Source organism: Macaca fascicularis, chromosome 7 (assembly GCF_037993035.2).
Source record: "Macaca fascicularis isolate 582-1 chromosome 7, T2T-MFA8v1.1".
NCBI classification, from domain to species: domain Eukaryota; kingdom Metazoa; phylum Chordata; class Mammalia; order Primates; family Cercopithecidae; genus Macaca; species Macaca fascicularis.
Genome location: NC_088381.1, coordinates 102364160 through 102380007, shown reverse-complemented (window position 1 = coordinate 102380007; position 15848 = coordinate 102364160). Strand labels below are relative to the sequence as shown.

General features: G+C 46.4%; 1 protein-coding gene and 1 non-coding gene across 6 annotated transcripts in view; both read left to right on the top strand.

Annotated features, from left to right (window-relative positions):
- Window positions 1-12228, top strand: part of SNX6 (sorting nexin 6) — a 73104-nt gene extending 60876 nt beyond the window's left edge. For all 5 annotated transcript variants that reach the window (XM_045396281.3, XM_065548715.2, XM_045396282.3 and 2 more), the window contains 3 exons: window positions 5551-5710; window positions 5793-5878; window positions 10459-12228. In XM_045396281.3, coding sequence (XP_045252216.2) covers window positions 5551-5710; window positions 5793-5878; window positions 10459-10512 — 300 coding nt within the window. In that variant the 3' untranslated portion in view covers window positions 10513-12228. The remainder of the gene's footprint in view (window positions 1-5550; window positions 5711-5792; window positions 5879-10458) is intronic.
- A 3456-nt stretch (window positions 12229-15684) lies between these two features.
- LOC123574862 (U1 spliceosomal RNA) lies at window positions 15685-15848 on the top strand. Its single transcript, XR_006700046.2, has one exon. It is a non-coding gene; the product is annotated as a U1 spliceosomal RNA (small nuclear RNA).

Genomic DNA, 15848 nt, shown 5'->3' with positions numbered 1-15848 from the left:
AATTCCCACCTGATCACTGATGCTGATCATTTTTATTAAATTATAACCTTTTAACTTTGAATTCTTAGGTACTTATAAATACACTGTTCATATCAAATTATATCTTACAGACTATTTACATTGGATGGGCAGTGCTAAAATATTCACTTTTGAAGACTTTAAATTATCAAATGTGGTTGTTTTTTGTTTTAATTTTTTGCAGAGACAAGTGTCTCACTATGTTGCAAACTCCTGGGCTCAAGTTATCCTCCCGCCTCAGCCTCCCAAGGTGTCAGGATTATAGGTGTGAGCCCCTGTTCACAGCCAAATGTGGTCGTTAATAGATAACAATTTCTTAGTAACTTTAAGAAATGATTAAAATGTAGTTGTCAGAATTAAAACTACAACAAGGTATCACTATACACCTTAATTAGAATGGATAAAAGGAGAAAAATTCTGGCAAAGATACATAGCAACTTAAACCATCATACACTGTTAATAGGAATGTGGTGCACCTCCTTGGGAAATTTCCATAGTTTCTTAAAAGGCAAAATATACTATGCAGTGATCCAGTCAGTTCCCTTCTAGGTATTCACCCAAGAGAAATGAAAGCAGGGCTGGGCATGGTGGCTCACCCCTGTTATCCCAACACTTTGGGAGGCCAAGGCGGGAGGATTGCTGGAGGCCAGGAATTCAAGACCAGCCTGGCAACATAGCATGATCCTATCTCTATTGAAAAGAAGGAAAGGGCCGGGTGCGGTGGCTCACGCCTGTATTCCCAGCACTTTGGGAGGCCGAGATGGGCGGATCACAAGGTCAGGAGATCGAGACCATCCTGGCTAACCCAGTGAAACCCCATCTCTACTAAAAAAAATACAAAAAACTAGCCGGGCGAGGTGGCGGGCGCCTGTAGTCGCAGCTACCCGGGAGGCGGAGTTTGCAGTGAGCTGAGATCCACTGCACGCCAGCCTGGGAGACACAGTGAGACTCCATCTCAAAAAAAAAAAAAAAAAAAAGAAATGTGTTATGGATGCATGATATGTGTCCACTGTTATGTGTCCACCGTCATAATATGATACGTAGTATTTTTGTTGTCCTAAAAATCCTCTATGCTCTCTGCATTCATCCTCCTTTCCCTCAGTCCCTGGCAGCCACTGATCTTTTCACTGTCTCCATAGTTTTACTTTTTCTAGAATGTTATATAGTTGGAATCATTTGGGTATAGTGTTTTCAGATTGGCTTCTTGCATTTAGTTTATGCATTTAAGTTTCTTCTATGTCTTTTTGTTTTTTGTTTTGTTTGTTTTGTTTTGTTTTGTTTTTTTGAGACAGTCGCCCAGGCTGGAGTGCCATGGTGGGATCTTGGCTCACTGCAAGCTCCACCTCCTAGGTTCACACCATTCTCCTGCCTCAGCCTCCCGAGTAGCTGGGACTACAGGCGCCCGCCACAATGCCCGGCTAATTTTTTTGTATTTTTAGTAGAGACGGTGTTTCACCATGTTAGCCAAGATGGTCTCAGTCTCCTGACCTCGTGATCCGCCCGCCTCGGCCTCCCAAAGTGCTGGGATTACAGGCGTGAGCCACCATGCCCAGCCTCTTCTATGTCTTGTCATGGCTTGATAGCTCATTTCTTCTTAGTGCTAAATAATATTCCATTGTCTGGATGTAACACAATTTATATTCTCAGAATATATGAAGAACTCTTAATAAAAAGAGAAGGCCGAGGCCGGGTGCAGTGGCTCACGTCTGTAATCCCAGCACTTTGGGAGGCCGAGGCGGGTGGATCATGAGGTCAGGAGATCGAGACTATTCTGGCTAACACAGTGAAACTCCGTCTCTACTAAAATACAAAAAAAAATAGCTGGGCATTGTGGTGGGTGCCTGTAGTCCCAGCTACACGGGAGGCCGAGGCAGGAGAATGACCTGAACCCGGGAGGCGGAACTTGCAGTGAGCCAAGATCATGCCACTGCACTCCAGCCTGGTGACAGAGCAAGACTCCATCTCAAAAAAAAAAAAAAAAAAAGGAGAAGGCCAGGTGCGGTGGCTCATGCCCATAATCCCAGCACTTTTGAAGGCTGAGGCGGGTGGATCGCGGAGTTGAGAGTTCAAGACCAGCCTGGCCAACATGGTGAAACCCCATCTCTACTAAAAATACAAAAAAATTAGCCAGACATGGTGGCAGGCGCCTGTAATCCCAGCTACTCGGGAGGCTGAGGCAGAGAATTGCTTGAACCGGGAAGCGGAGGTTGCAGTGAGCCGAGATCGTGTCACTGCAGTCTAGCCTGGGTGACAGAGCAAGACTTTGTCAAAAATAAATAAATAAAAAGAGAAATAACCCAATTTAAAAATGGGCAAAGGACTTAAAGTTTTCTCCGAAGAAGATACACAAATGGCCATTAAACCATCAAAAGATGCTCACAAGCTGTCAGGGAAATGCAAATCGTTAGTATGAGATAGGCCTGGCGTGGTGGCTCACACTTGTAATCCCAACACTTTGGGAGACCAAGGCAGGTGGATCACTTGAAGTCAGGAGTTTGAGACCAGCCTGGCCAACATGGTGAAACCCCATCTCTACTAAAAATGTAAAAATTAGCCAGGCGGCCGGGCGCGGTGGCTCAAGCCTGTAATCCCAGCACTTTGGGAGGCCGAGGCGGGTGGATCACGAGGTCAGGAGATCGAGACTATCCTGGCTAACATGGTGAAACCCTGTCTCCACTAAAAATACAAAAAACTAGCCGGGCGTGGTGGCGGGCGCCTGTAGTCTCAGCTACTTGGGAGGCTGAGGTGGGAGAATGGCGTGAACCCGGGAGGCGGAGCTTGCAGTGAGCCGAGATCACGCCACTGCACTCCAGCCTGGGAGACACAGCGAGACTCCGTCTCAAAAAAAAAAAAAAAAAAAATTAGCCAGGCATGGTGACAGGCACCTGTAATCCCGGCTACTCAGGAGGCTGAGGTGGAGAATTGCTTGAACCTGGGAAGCAGAGGTTGCTGTGAGCCAAGATCGTGCCACTGCACTCCAGCCTGGATGACAGAGCACGACTCCGTGTCAGGAAAAAAAAAATACGAGATATCACTTTATACCCACAAAGTGGCCTTCATTTAAAAAAGAAAAAAAAAACAAAACAGATAAGGCCAGGCACAGTGGCTTACACCTGTAATCCCAGCACTTTGGGAGGCAGAGGCAGGCAGATTACCTGAGGTCGGGAGTTTGAGACCAGCCTGACCACAGAGAAACCCCATCTCTACTAAAGATACAAAATTAGCCAGGCATAGTGGCGTGTGCCTGTAATCTCAGGTACTCTGGAGGCTGAGGCAGGAGAATCGCTTGAACCCAGGAGGCAGAGGTTGCGGTGAGCTGAGATTGCGCCATTGCACTCCGGCCTGGGCAACAACAGCGAAACTCCTTCTCCAAAACCAAAAAACAGGTAATAAATGTTGGCAAGGATGTGACTGAGGAAATTGGAACTGTCATATGGTGTTAGTAGGAATGTAAAATGTGCAGCCACTATGGAAAACCATATGGCAGTTTCTCAAAGGTTTGATGTAGAGTTACCATATGACTCAGCAATTTCATTCCTTAATAGTGAGAAATGAAGCCATGTCCATATAAACACTTGTATGTAAATATTCACAGCAGCATTATTAATTATGTCCAAATAGTGGTAATAAACCAAATGCCTATCAACTGATGAATGAATTAATGTGATATAGCCATACGTGAAGTACTATTCAGCAGTAGAAAGGAGTGAAACAGCCGGGCGCGGTGGCTCAAGCCTGTAATCCCAGCACTTTGGGAGGCCGAGATGGGCGGATCATGAGGTCAGGAGATCGAGACCATCCTGGCTGACACGGTGAAACCCCGTCTCTACTAAAAAATACAAAAAAACTAGCCGGGCAAGGTGGCGGGCGCCTGTAGTCCCAGCTACTCGGGAGGCTGAGGCAGGAGAATGGCGTGAACCCGGGAGGCGGAGCTTGCAGTGAGCCATGATCACACCACTGCACTCCAGCCTGGGCGGCAGAGCGAGACTGTCTCAAAAAAAAAAAAAAAAGAAAGGAGTGAAACACTGATTTGTGCTACAACATAGATGAACTTGAAACATGCTAAGTGGTAGAAGCCAGGCACAAAAAACTCACATGATTCCATTTTTATGAAATGTCCAGAATAGGTGAATTCCCCATTTCTACTAAAAATTCAAAAATTAGCCAGGCGTTGTGGCACATGCCTGTATTCCCAGCTACTCAGAAGGCTGTGGCAGGAGAATCGCTTGAACCCGGGAGGCGGAGGTTGTAGTGAGCCAAGTTCACACCACCACACTCCAGCCTAGGCAACAGAGTGAGATTCCATCTCAAAAAAAAAAAAAAGACATGTCCAGAATAGGCAAATCTGTAGAGGCAACAAATAAGCGGTTGTCTAGGGATATGGGCACACATGGGAAAATGGCACGTGGCTGTTGATGGGCATGGGGTTTCTTTTTGGGTGATGAAAGTGTTCTAAAATCGATTATGGTGATCCTCAATTCTGTGAGCTTGCTAAAAACCATCGAATTTCATATTTTAAATTGTGAGTTATGTGGTACATGGACTATGTAATTCAAGCTGTTACTTAAAAAACGGGCTGAGTGCAATGACTCACGCCTGTAATACACTTTAGCAGGCTGAAATAGGAGGATCGCTTTGAGGCTGGGAGTTTGAGACCTGCCTGGACAACATAGTGAGGCCGTATCTCTACAAAAATATTTAAAAATTAGAATAACTTTGGGAGGCGGAGGCAGGTGGATCACAAGGTCAAGAGATGGAGACCATCCTGGCCAACATGGTGAAATCCCGTCTTTACTAAAAATACAAAAATTAGCCAGGCGTGGTGGTGCGCGCCTGTAGTCCCAGCTACTCGGGAAACTGAGGCAGGAGAATTGCTTGAATCCGCGAGGTGGAGGTTGCAGTGAGCTGAGGTTGCAGTGAGCTGAGATTGCGCCACTGCACTCCAGCCTGGTGACAGAGCAAGACTCCGTCAAAAAAAAAAAAAAAAAAAAAAAAATTTAGAATAACTTCAGAGGTTGCAGTGAGCCAAGATCATGCCATTGCACTCCAGCCTGGGCCACAAGAGCAAAACTCCGCCTCAAAAAAAAAACTGGAGGCCGGGCGCGGTGGCTCAAGCCTGTAATCCTAGCACTTTGGGAGGCCGAGACGGGCAGATCACGAGGTCAGGAGATCGAGACCATCCTGGCTAACACAGTGAAACCCCGTCTGTACTAAAAATACAAAAAAAAAACTAGCCGGGCGTGGTGGCGGCGCCTGTAGTCCCAGCTACTCGGGAGGCTGAGGCAGGAGAATGGCGGGAACCCGGGAGGCGGAGCTTGCAGTGAGCGGAGATCGTGCCACTGCACTCCAGCCTGGGCGACAGAGTGAGACCCCGCCTCAAAAAAAAAAAAAAAAAAAAACTGGAGTAACTAGCATGTAGTATATTCACTGTGTGTTAGCTCTGATGGTTGTGGTGGTGGTGACAGTGGTGGCTGGGTGTGACTACTGGAAACATGCAATATATATACTATTGTGAAGCATTCTGTTTTATAGGATCTCCTGTATCGAAGGTCTAGGTCACTAGTGGATTATGAAAATGCTAATAAAGCACTGGATAAAGCAAGAGCAAAAAATAAAGATGTTCTACAGGCCGAAACTTCCCAACAATTATGTTGTCAGAAATTTGAAAAAATCTCTGAGTCTGCAAAACAAGGTACTGTTATGTTAACTTTCAATCACAAGGTATGCTTTATGACTATTATGTAAATTAAATAATCCTAATTTCTTGTTCACAGAACTTATAGATTTTAAGACAAGAAGAGTTGCTGCATTCAGAAAAAATTTAGTGGAACTGGCAGAGTTAGAACTGAAGCATGCAAAGGTAGAGTTGTAATAAAGATGTAATAATTTAAGTTACTTGTAATTTAGAAATTAATCAGTTATGACATTGATAATTCTTTAATCTTAATTCTCATAGGGATACTGTGACAACTATTCCTGAATTGGAATTACATTTTCCAAGATTATTTCACTGCTTCAAAACAGTTGGTCTGGGTTTTTTGTTTTGTTTTGTTTTTTTGAGACAAGAGTCTCACGCTCTTGCCCAGGCTGGAGTGCAGTGGCACGATCTCAGCTCACTGCAACCTCTGCTTCCCGGGTTCAAGCGATTCTCCTGCCTCAGCCTCCCGAGTAGCTGGGATTACAGGTATGTGCCACCACACCCGGCTAATTTTTGTATTTTTAGTAGAGACATGGTTTCACCATGTTGGCCAGGCTGATCTCGAAATCCCGACCTCAAATGATCCTCCTGCTTCAGCCTCCCAAAGTGCTGGGATTACAGACATGAGCCACTGTACCCAGCTAGTCTGGGGGGTTTTTGTTTTGTTTTGTTTTGTTTTGTTTTGAGACAGAGTCTTGCCCTGTTACCTAGACTGGAGTGCAGTGTCATGATCTCGGCTCACTGCAACCTCTGCTTCCCAGGTTGAAGCAACTCTCCTGCCTCAGCCTCCCGAGTAGCTGGCCACCATACCTGGCTAATTTTTGTATTTTTAGTAGAGACAGGGTTTTCACCATGTTAGCCAGACTGGTCTCGAGCTCCTGACATCAGGTGATACCTGCCTCGGCCTTCCATAGTGCTGAGATTACAGCCATCAGCCACCACACCCGGCCTGGTTTTTTAAAATTGTATTTATTTAATTATGTTTTAGAGCTGGAATGTTGCTGTGTTGTCCAAGATAGCATCAAACTCCTGGGCTCAGTTAATCCTCCTGCCTCAGCCTCCCGAGTAGCTGGGATTACAGGTGTATGCCACCATGCCTGGCCCTCTGGTCTTTTTTACATTAGTTGTTTACTTTGAATTAAGCCTCTTCTTGTAGTTAATATAAAGTTTGGCCCAAACCTTAGAGTAATTTTAAGAATAGAGAATCTTAGAGTAATTTTAAGAATAGAGAATCTTAGAATTGAGAGGGATTTTAAAGATTATTTAATCAAGGTAAGAATAATATCTATATCATCTCCAATGGTCAGCTCTGAAAGAATCTAATACCTAATATGGAAACCAGTATCATTTTTTGACTAGTTTTTTTTTTTTTAAGTCTTAATAAAAACATTTAAAAATTAGGCCGGGTGCAGTGGCTCACACCTGTAATCCCAACACTTTGGGAGGCCAAGATGGGTGGATCATCTGAGGTCAGGTGTTCAAGACCAGCCTGGCCAACATGGTGAAACCTCGTCTCTACTAAAAATATAAAAATTAGCTGGGCGTGGTGGCAGGCGCCTGTAATCCCAGCTACTCGGGAGCTGAGGCAGAATTGCTTAAACCCAGGAGGTGGAGGCTGCAGTGAGCCAAGATTGCGCCACTGCACTTCAGCCTGGACGCCAAAAAAAAATTTATTTAACATTTGCTATTTTTGTTTTCTGATTTCTTAGTCTAATAACCCTGTCAAAATGTTTTGATAAGTTTGGCATTGTTACTCTTACGGAGCCTGAGCTGGTTTCTAATATTCATTTTTATTTTTATTTTTTTTTAAAGAGAGGCCGGGCACAGTGGCTCACGCCTGTAATCCCAGCACTTTAGGTCAGGAGTTCGAGACCACTAGCTAAGATGGTGAAACCCTGTCTCTACTAAAAATACAAAAATCAGCTGGGCATGGTGGTGCACGCCTGTAATCCCAGCTTCTCCGGAGGCTGAGGCGAGATGATCGCTTGAACCCGAGAGGCAGAGGTTGCCGTGAGCCGAGATCATGCCACTGCACTCCAGCCTGGGCAACAGAATGAGATTCTGTGTCCAAAAATAAAAATAAAAAGTTATGAACTACCAGAAGTTTTGCTATACATCAAGGGTTGGCAAACTACAGCCCATCTTCTTTTGTAAAGTCTGTGAGACAGGAATGGTGTTCCCATTTTTAAATGGTTGGGATTTTTTTGTTTTTTGTTTTTGTTTTTTGAGACGGAATCTCGCTCTGTCGCCCAGGCTGGAGTGCAGTGGCGCCATCTCGGCTCATTGGAAGCTCCGCCTCCCGGGTTCACACCATTCTCCTGCCTCAGCCTCCCGAGTAGCTGGAACTACAGGCGCCCGCCACCACGCCCGGCTAATTTTTTGTATTTTTAGTAGAGACGGGGTTTCACTGTGTTAGTCAGGACGGTCTCTATCTCCTGATCTTGTGATCCGCCCGCCTCGGCCTCCCAAAGTGCTGGGATTATAGGCTTGAGCCACCGCGCCCGGCCTGGTTTTTGTTTTTAAGGTAGAATAATATGTCGGCCGGGCGACGTGGCTCATGCCTGTAATCCCAACACTTTGGGAGGCCGAGGCGGGCGGATCACAAGATCAGGACATCGAGGCCGTCCTGACTAACACAGTGAAACCCCATCTCTACTAAAAAACCAAAAAATTAGCCGGGCGTGGTGGCGGGCGCCTGTAGTCCCAGCTACTCGGGAGGCTGAGGCAGGAGAATGGTGTGAACCCGGGAGGCGGAGCTTGCAGTGAGCCGAGATGGCGCCACTGCACTCCAGCCTGGGCGACAGAATGACTCCGTCTCAAAAAAAAAATTAAAATAATAATAATAATATGTCATGACATGTATTAATTATGAAATTCAGATTTAAGTATCTATAAATAAAATTTTATCGGAACGCAGCCAAGCTCATTCATTTATGCTTTGTGGCTGCTTTTACCTAGTAGCATACTGGAATTATTGAAACAGCCTAAAATACTTATTATTTAGCCTTTTACACAAAAAGTTTGCTGAGTCCTGCTATAGACTGATGTCCGTGTCCAGTTTCCAGATTCTGCACTTTTTTTTTTATTATTTGATATGGAATTTCGCTCCTGTTGCCCCAGACTGGAGTGCAGTGGCGTGATGTCGGCTCACTGCAACCTCTGCCTCCTGGGTTCAAGCGATTCTCTTCCCTCAGCCTCCCAAGTAGCTGGGACACAGGTGCACACCACCATGCCCGGCTAATTTTCGTATTTTTAGTAGAGATAGGGTTTCACCAGGTTGGCCAGGCTGGTCTCAAACTGCTGAACTCAGGTGATCCGCCTACCTCGGCCTCCCAAAGTGTTGGAATTGCAGTCATGAACCACCGCGCCTGGCCAGATTCTATACTTTTTTTTTTTTTTTTTTTTTTGAGACGGAGTCTTGCTCTGTCCCCCAGGCTGGAGTGCAGTGGCCGGATCTCAGCTCACTGCAAGCTCCTCCTCTCGGGTTCACGCCATTCTCCTGCCTCAGCCTCCCGAGTAGCTGGGACTACAGGCACCCGCCACTTCGCCCGGCTAGTTTTTTGTATTTTTTAGTAGAGACGGGGTTTCACCGTGTTAGCCAGGATGGTCTCGATCTCCTGACCTCATGATCCGCCCGTCTCGGCCTCCCAAAGTGCTGGGATTACAGGCTTGAGCCACCGCGCCCGGCCGATTCTATACTTTTTCAAGTTCTTTCTGACCTGAGTTCTCTGTATTTAGATTTCTGATAACTGTTCTATTAACAGTACTACTCAATCAGAGGTGATTTTGCCCCCCAGAGGACATTTTGCAATAGCTGAAGACATTTGTGGTTATCACAACTGTGTGTTCTATGGTTACTACCAGTACATGGTGGGCCAAGGATGCTGTTAAACATCCTACAGTGAAGGCTGGGTGCCGTGGCTCACCCCTGTAATCCCAGCACTTTGGGAGGCCAAGGCAGGCAGATCACCTGAGGTCAGGAGTTCAAGACCAACCTGGCCAACATAGCGTAACCCTGTCTCTACTAAAAAATACAAAAAATTAGCCAGTGTAGTGGCACACACTTGTAATCTCAGCTACTCAAGAGGCTGAGGCAGGACGATCGATTGAACCCAGGAGGCAGAGGTTGCAGTGAGCCAAGATCATGCCATTGCACTCTAGTCTGGGTGACAGAGCAAGACTCCATATCAAAACAAAGAAAGGCTGACGTGGTGGCTCATGCCTGTAATCTCAGCACTTTGGGAGGCTGAGGCAGGTGGATTACCTGAGTTCAGGAGTTCAAAACTAGCCTGGCCAACATGGCAAAACTCCATCTCTACTAAAAATACAAAAATTAGCGGAGCATAGTGGCAGATGCCTGTAATCCCAGCTACTGGGGAGGCTGAGGCAGAATTACTTGAACCCGGGAGGCAGAGGTTGCAGTGAGCTGAGATGGTGCCATTGTACTTCAGCCTGGGCAACAGAGTAATACTCCATCTCAGGAAAAAAAAAGAAAAAAAGAAATTTACTGAAGAATCTGGTATGTAGAAAGTATAACTGTATGTGAAACAAATTATGTAATTTTATGTGTTTAACCCTTTATGTGTATATAATGAATGGCTGTTTTTAAATTTCTAATGTATCGATAAAGTCATATGACTTCTAACACTATATTTTATGTGGTTTCTAACAGTGTATTTTCAGTAGGAGTCTTCTAGATTGTTTGGACTAAAATTTATATTTATTTTTTATCCCTTTTTTAGGGTAACCTACAGTTGCTGCAGAACTGCCTGGCAGTGTTAAATGGAGACACATAAGCCACACTCCGCCTTCCTGTTAAAAAGGGCTGCCTTCCTTCAAATGTTATTTTTGTTTTCTTAATGATGTTAAGCATTTATGCTCACTGGAAACCAACAGAAAACAGCTGAAAAAGTGCATCTACTCCTCTTTTTCTGAGAAACATGGAGCAGCACACACCTAGGCGATGCCAGTCTGTGTGCTGTGATGCTGCACTGTGTTCTCCACGACAGTGGTCCATCATCGTGCACTTGTCATACTCAGAAGTCCAAAGTTCATTCTTCTTTAAAGTAGCCTCTATAACTCTGTTTATTTTATAAATACTATTCCTTATGGCTGCCAATCTTATTTACCTTTAAATAATTTCTGAAGTTTAACCTTTTCAGAATGCATTGTTCAAACAAGATGAAGATTGCCTTTTTTGAATTTTTTTTAATTTTGTTTTTAAAAGCATTATATACCACCTTAGTTCATTCATGTATCCTGGTAAAGCATCTTAATCAGACTTATTTTTAATTACTGAATATTTCTTAGAAGTTTTGGGACAGATTTTATGTAATCTTTATAAGTATGATTTCTGAAGAAAAGCAAATGCATTAGTATGTTTGCCTTAAACTTGTAGACTAAACCAATTATTGTAAAATAAACAGCGATAACAGTGATAGTTTTTAACTCTCTGGTAATTGTATCACTCTGGAAAATGTGGAGTAGCTGTAATAAATCTACTCCTATATAATGCTTTACAGTGCAGGTCTTAGTTTTTCTTTTTTCTCGTTTCTTTTGAAATGGCATCTCGAACAAAGTCCACCAATCCCTTTACAAAAGAATGAACTGCTCCTCTGTGTGTACTTCATAGAAGGTGGAATCGGACAGAGGCAGGTTAGCGACAGTTATTCCTGAAATACAGGAGCAAAGTACAGTCTGTTGTGGTTTCCAGGATTCCACGCCTAGCTCAGCCAATTAAGCATGAGACATATACCAGTGAGCCACTTAGTAGTTATGCGAGTGGATAGATTGGTATGTAGAGGGAAAGAGGTCTGCTGTAAAGAACAACACTTGTTTGTCTGTGGGGAAAGAAAAGTAGAATACTTGAGATGAAAGTTGGCATACAAATAGGATACTGTCGCCAGTAGTTATATTACAAACACTGTCGGCCTTTCTAATGTGAATGAACATTACTGTCATTCCTAGTTTAAAGTTAGGTTGCGTGGTTGGATTTTTCCACTATCGTTTTCTAATTTTTCTACCATTTGGAGACCCATAGGGATTTGGGCCTGTCACCCCTTGGATGGGTTCCTAGTTTGTTTACATTTTCCTGAACCCTCCTGAGCGCCCATTCTTGGTCTAGTCCCCGGTCGTGATGATTCCACACTTCCTCAGCAGCATGTTCTCTTGTCTCATTCATGAGCTGATGAGTGTTTCGTCTCTTTAACTGACGTGTTCCCCAGTGCTGTTTGAACTGTTGATTTTCCGTTGCTGGCTGAGTGCGTTTTGTCCTTCACATAACCTTCACTGGTAAAAATAAGCCCATGTGATGTCCACCAGTGGATGAAGGCAGGACCAAGAGCCCTAGCTTCTGGATCCAGGTCTAGCCCCTTCATCTGCTGCTCTGTGGCCCAGGGCAGGTTTGCTTGACCTCTGCCTCAGTTTTCTACTCTAAAGGACATATTGACCTACCTCACAGGGGTGTTGTGAGGATTAATAAACGTTGGTACTGTGCTTTGGAAATGTGAAAACGCTGTGTAAATGTTAAGAAATACTAAGTATAGGGCCAAAAGCTATACAGTGTTTCACTTACCCATTTGCTATTCTGTACCAAGGTGATCTTTTCTGGGGAAGGAAGTAGAGTGGAAGGTGCATCCCTCGGCCCCTGGTTTACATTGTTAGAGTGCTTATTGTGGGAATGCACTCTAAAACGTGGGCGTAGAATGAAAGCAGCAGTCCAGTGGTCCTGCCTTTTCTGCAGTTTCACTTTTCTTCAAGTTACAGCAGTTACCTGAAATCTGAAAACATTAAATGAAAAACTGCAGAAACGATTTATGTTTTAAATTTTATGTTGTTCTGAGCAGCGTGATGAAATCTGTTGCCGTCCTACCTGGAACATTGAGTCACGCCTCTGTCCAGTGTGTCCATGCTGTATACACTGTCCACCCATCAACCACTAAATAGCTGTCTTGGTTGTCAACATAACAGATCACAAGAAGATTGAGGTTGGGTGCGGTGGCTTACCCCTGTAATCCCAGCACTTTGGGGGTCCAAAGTGGGAAGATTGCTTGAGCCCAGGAGTTCAAGACCAGCCTGGGCAACTAAGCGAGATCCTATCGCTAAAAAAATTTTAAAACAACTTTTTGGCTGCCAGCGGTGGCTCACGCCTATAATCCCAGCACTTTGGGAGGCCAAGGGGGGCGGATCACGAGGTCGTGAGATCAAGACCATCCTGGGTAACAGGGTGAAACCCGGTCTCTACTAAAAATAACAAAAAATTAGCCGGGCTTGGTGGCGGGCGCCTGTAGTCCCAGTTACTCGGGAGGCTGAGGCGGGAGAATCACTTGAACCCGGGAGGCGGAGGTTGCAGTGAGCTGAGATCGTGCTACCGCACTCCAGCCTGGTGACAGAGCGAGACTCCGTCTCAAAAATGTGTGTGTGTGTGTGTGTGTGTGTGTGTGTGTGTGTGTGTGTGTGTGTATTACATTAGAAGAAAAGCAAACAAGTCTAGAGAGTTGGTTGTGGTCCTAGGACTTGTAACAGGACACGTAAACTGGAGCTGAGGCTGCCATCGTGGGGTGACCTTTGGGGATTCTATGCGCTGATGCTGAGCAAGCAAAGAGAAGCAAGAGTTTGGAGCAAACAGAGAGAAGCAGGGAGGCTTTCCGTGACCCCCCTGTCTAACATGTTAAGCCCTCAACCGCAGCCTTTTCTCTCCACGCCCTCTTCTCTATCCCGTGGTCCACGTTTTTCCCCCTTCTGCTGCATATTACTTGTCTGCTCACTGTCCGTCTCCCCGTTCCATTTCTCTATTGCTTCCCGAAAAGACCACCCTCAAAACGTAAGGGCTTTGCAACAACAATGATCATGCATTTCTATCCCCAAATCCACAGTTTTGATGTTCTGCTCCCTGATGCCTAGGGTCTCGGTTGGGGACTGAAACTGTTTCCATGTATTTCTCTCCACAAAGCCGCGGGCTTCCTCACGACAGGGCAGCCTGCGTAGTCAGCCTTCTTCCATGACGGCGCAAACCTCCCAGACGATTCCCGGAGACCCAGATGCCTTTGGAGCTGTAAGGATGCCTCCCACCCAGGCTCGGGAGCCCCTGGACATGGCTTCTGCCAAATGCCGTTGTGCATAAGGCCAAACCAGATCCAAGGAGAGGGGAATTGGACTCTACTTCTCAATGGGAGAAGTAGTAAAGAAGAAAGTTCTCGGGTTACTGTCCAAAAAAATCGGCCGGGCGCGGTCGCTCTGGGAGGCCGAAGCGAGCGGATCACCTGAGGTCAGGAGTTCAAGACCAGCCTGGTCTGCTAAAATAAAAAAATTAGCCGGGCATGATGGCGGGTGCCTGTAATCCCAGCTACTCGGGAGGCTGAGACGGGAGAATCGCTTGAACCCGGGGAGATCGCGCCACTGCACTCCAGCCTGGGCGGCTGAGCGAGATTCCGTCTCAAAAAAAAAATCGAGGACGGCTCACCATCTGAGCATAAAATGAAGGTTGAACAGATTACCTAGAATATCTCAGATCGGGTGAATTGACTATAAAACATAACAGTGGCCGGGCATGGTGGTTCACGCCTGTAATCCCAACACTTCGAGAGGCTGAGAGTGGGCAAATCACCTGAGGTCGGGAGTTCGAGACCAGCCTACCAACATGGAGAAACCCCGTCTCTACTAAAAATACGAAATTAGCCGGGCGTGGTGGCGCATGCCTGTAATCCCAGCTACTCGGGAGGCTGAGGCAGGAGAATCGCTTGAACCCGGGAGGCGGAGGTTGCGGTGAGATGAAATCGCGCCATTGCACTCCAGCCTGGACAACAAGAGCGAAACTCCGTCTCAAACAACAACAACAACAACAAAACAACAACAACAACAACAACAATAATAATAATATAATAATAACAACAGTGTATTTACAGATTTTCCCAAGTGTTTAAACACGGTCTGTTGTCCAGCGTTATACACTTAACTCGACCAGTGCACGCACGGTTTGCATAGTGGACAACTTTGTACTTTGTCCTGATTTTTTTTCCTTCAAAGTAAGAGGCTTGATTCTCCTCCGACTCCACCCGGCGCCTCGCCTTTAGGTTCTCCTGTTAGTTGCAGCCATTTCTGACAGGCCTACCAGGGAAGATGCTCAAGGAAAACGATGTTCTGTCAAGCTGCTTGGGGAAATCTTAGTGCTTAATGTTTAACCGGGGGGGAGGAGGGGAACCTCATAATAGTTGTGTCCTGTGGGGAAGACTTCTGTTGGGCTGGCGAGAAGAGAAGGGGCCGAAACTTGCTTTTTGCTGAGAGGAAGGTGAGCCCAAACCCGAGCCCCGCCCGGCCCAGACGCTAGGTCCCTCGGGGACTGGGCGGTGGGGCCGCAAGCTCTTTCTCTCTCTCCCCTCCCTCCTCTCTCTCTCTCTCCCTCTCTCCTCCTCTCTCCCCCTCTTCTCTTCTCTTTCTCTCTCTCTCTTTCCCCCTCTTCTTCTTCTCGCTCTCTCCCTCTCGCCCTCTTCTTCTCTCTCTCTCTCTCTCACTGTCTCTCTCTCTCTCTCACTGTCTCTCTCTCTCTCTGTGTGTCTGTCTCTCTCTCTGTGTCTCGGTGTCTCTCTCTCTCGTCCTCTCAGGGCTCCCTTTCAGGTCCCAGACTCCCGGCCGCGCCCCCACTTGCGCCCACCCAGCCCCGAGACACCCAGGCCTGTCCCTCAGTAGGTCCCCGGGCAGGCAGCTGGAGAGACCGGAGCGCCGGGGACGTCCCCCAGCGGGGGCGTGGCGTATGCAGATGAGCACGGCGCGCGGAGGCTGCCGGTCACGTTCGGTCTGGAACCCCACGTCCCGTGCGGATTTCCAAGTGCTGCCGGTGTGACTTTCCTTAGCAGCGAGGGTGGAGTAAGGGGACTGGAGAGGGTGAGGCGTCTGGGGCCGCATGAGAGAAGTGACCGTGTGTTAGAGAGTGGTGGGCACGAGAGTGTGAGAGGAAGCGGGAAAGACATCTCATACTTACCTGGCAGGGGAGATACCATGATCACGAAGGTGGTTTTCCCAGGGCGAGGCTTATCCATTGCACTCCGGATGTGCTGACCCCTGCGATTTCCCCAAATGTGGGAAACTCGACTGCATAATTTGTGGTAGTGGGGGACTGCGTTCGCGCTTTCCCCTG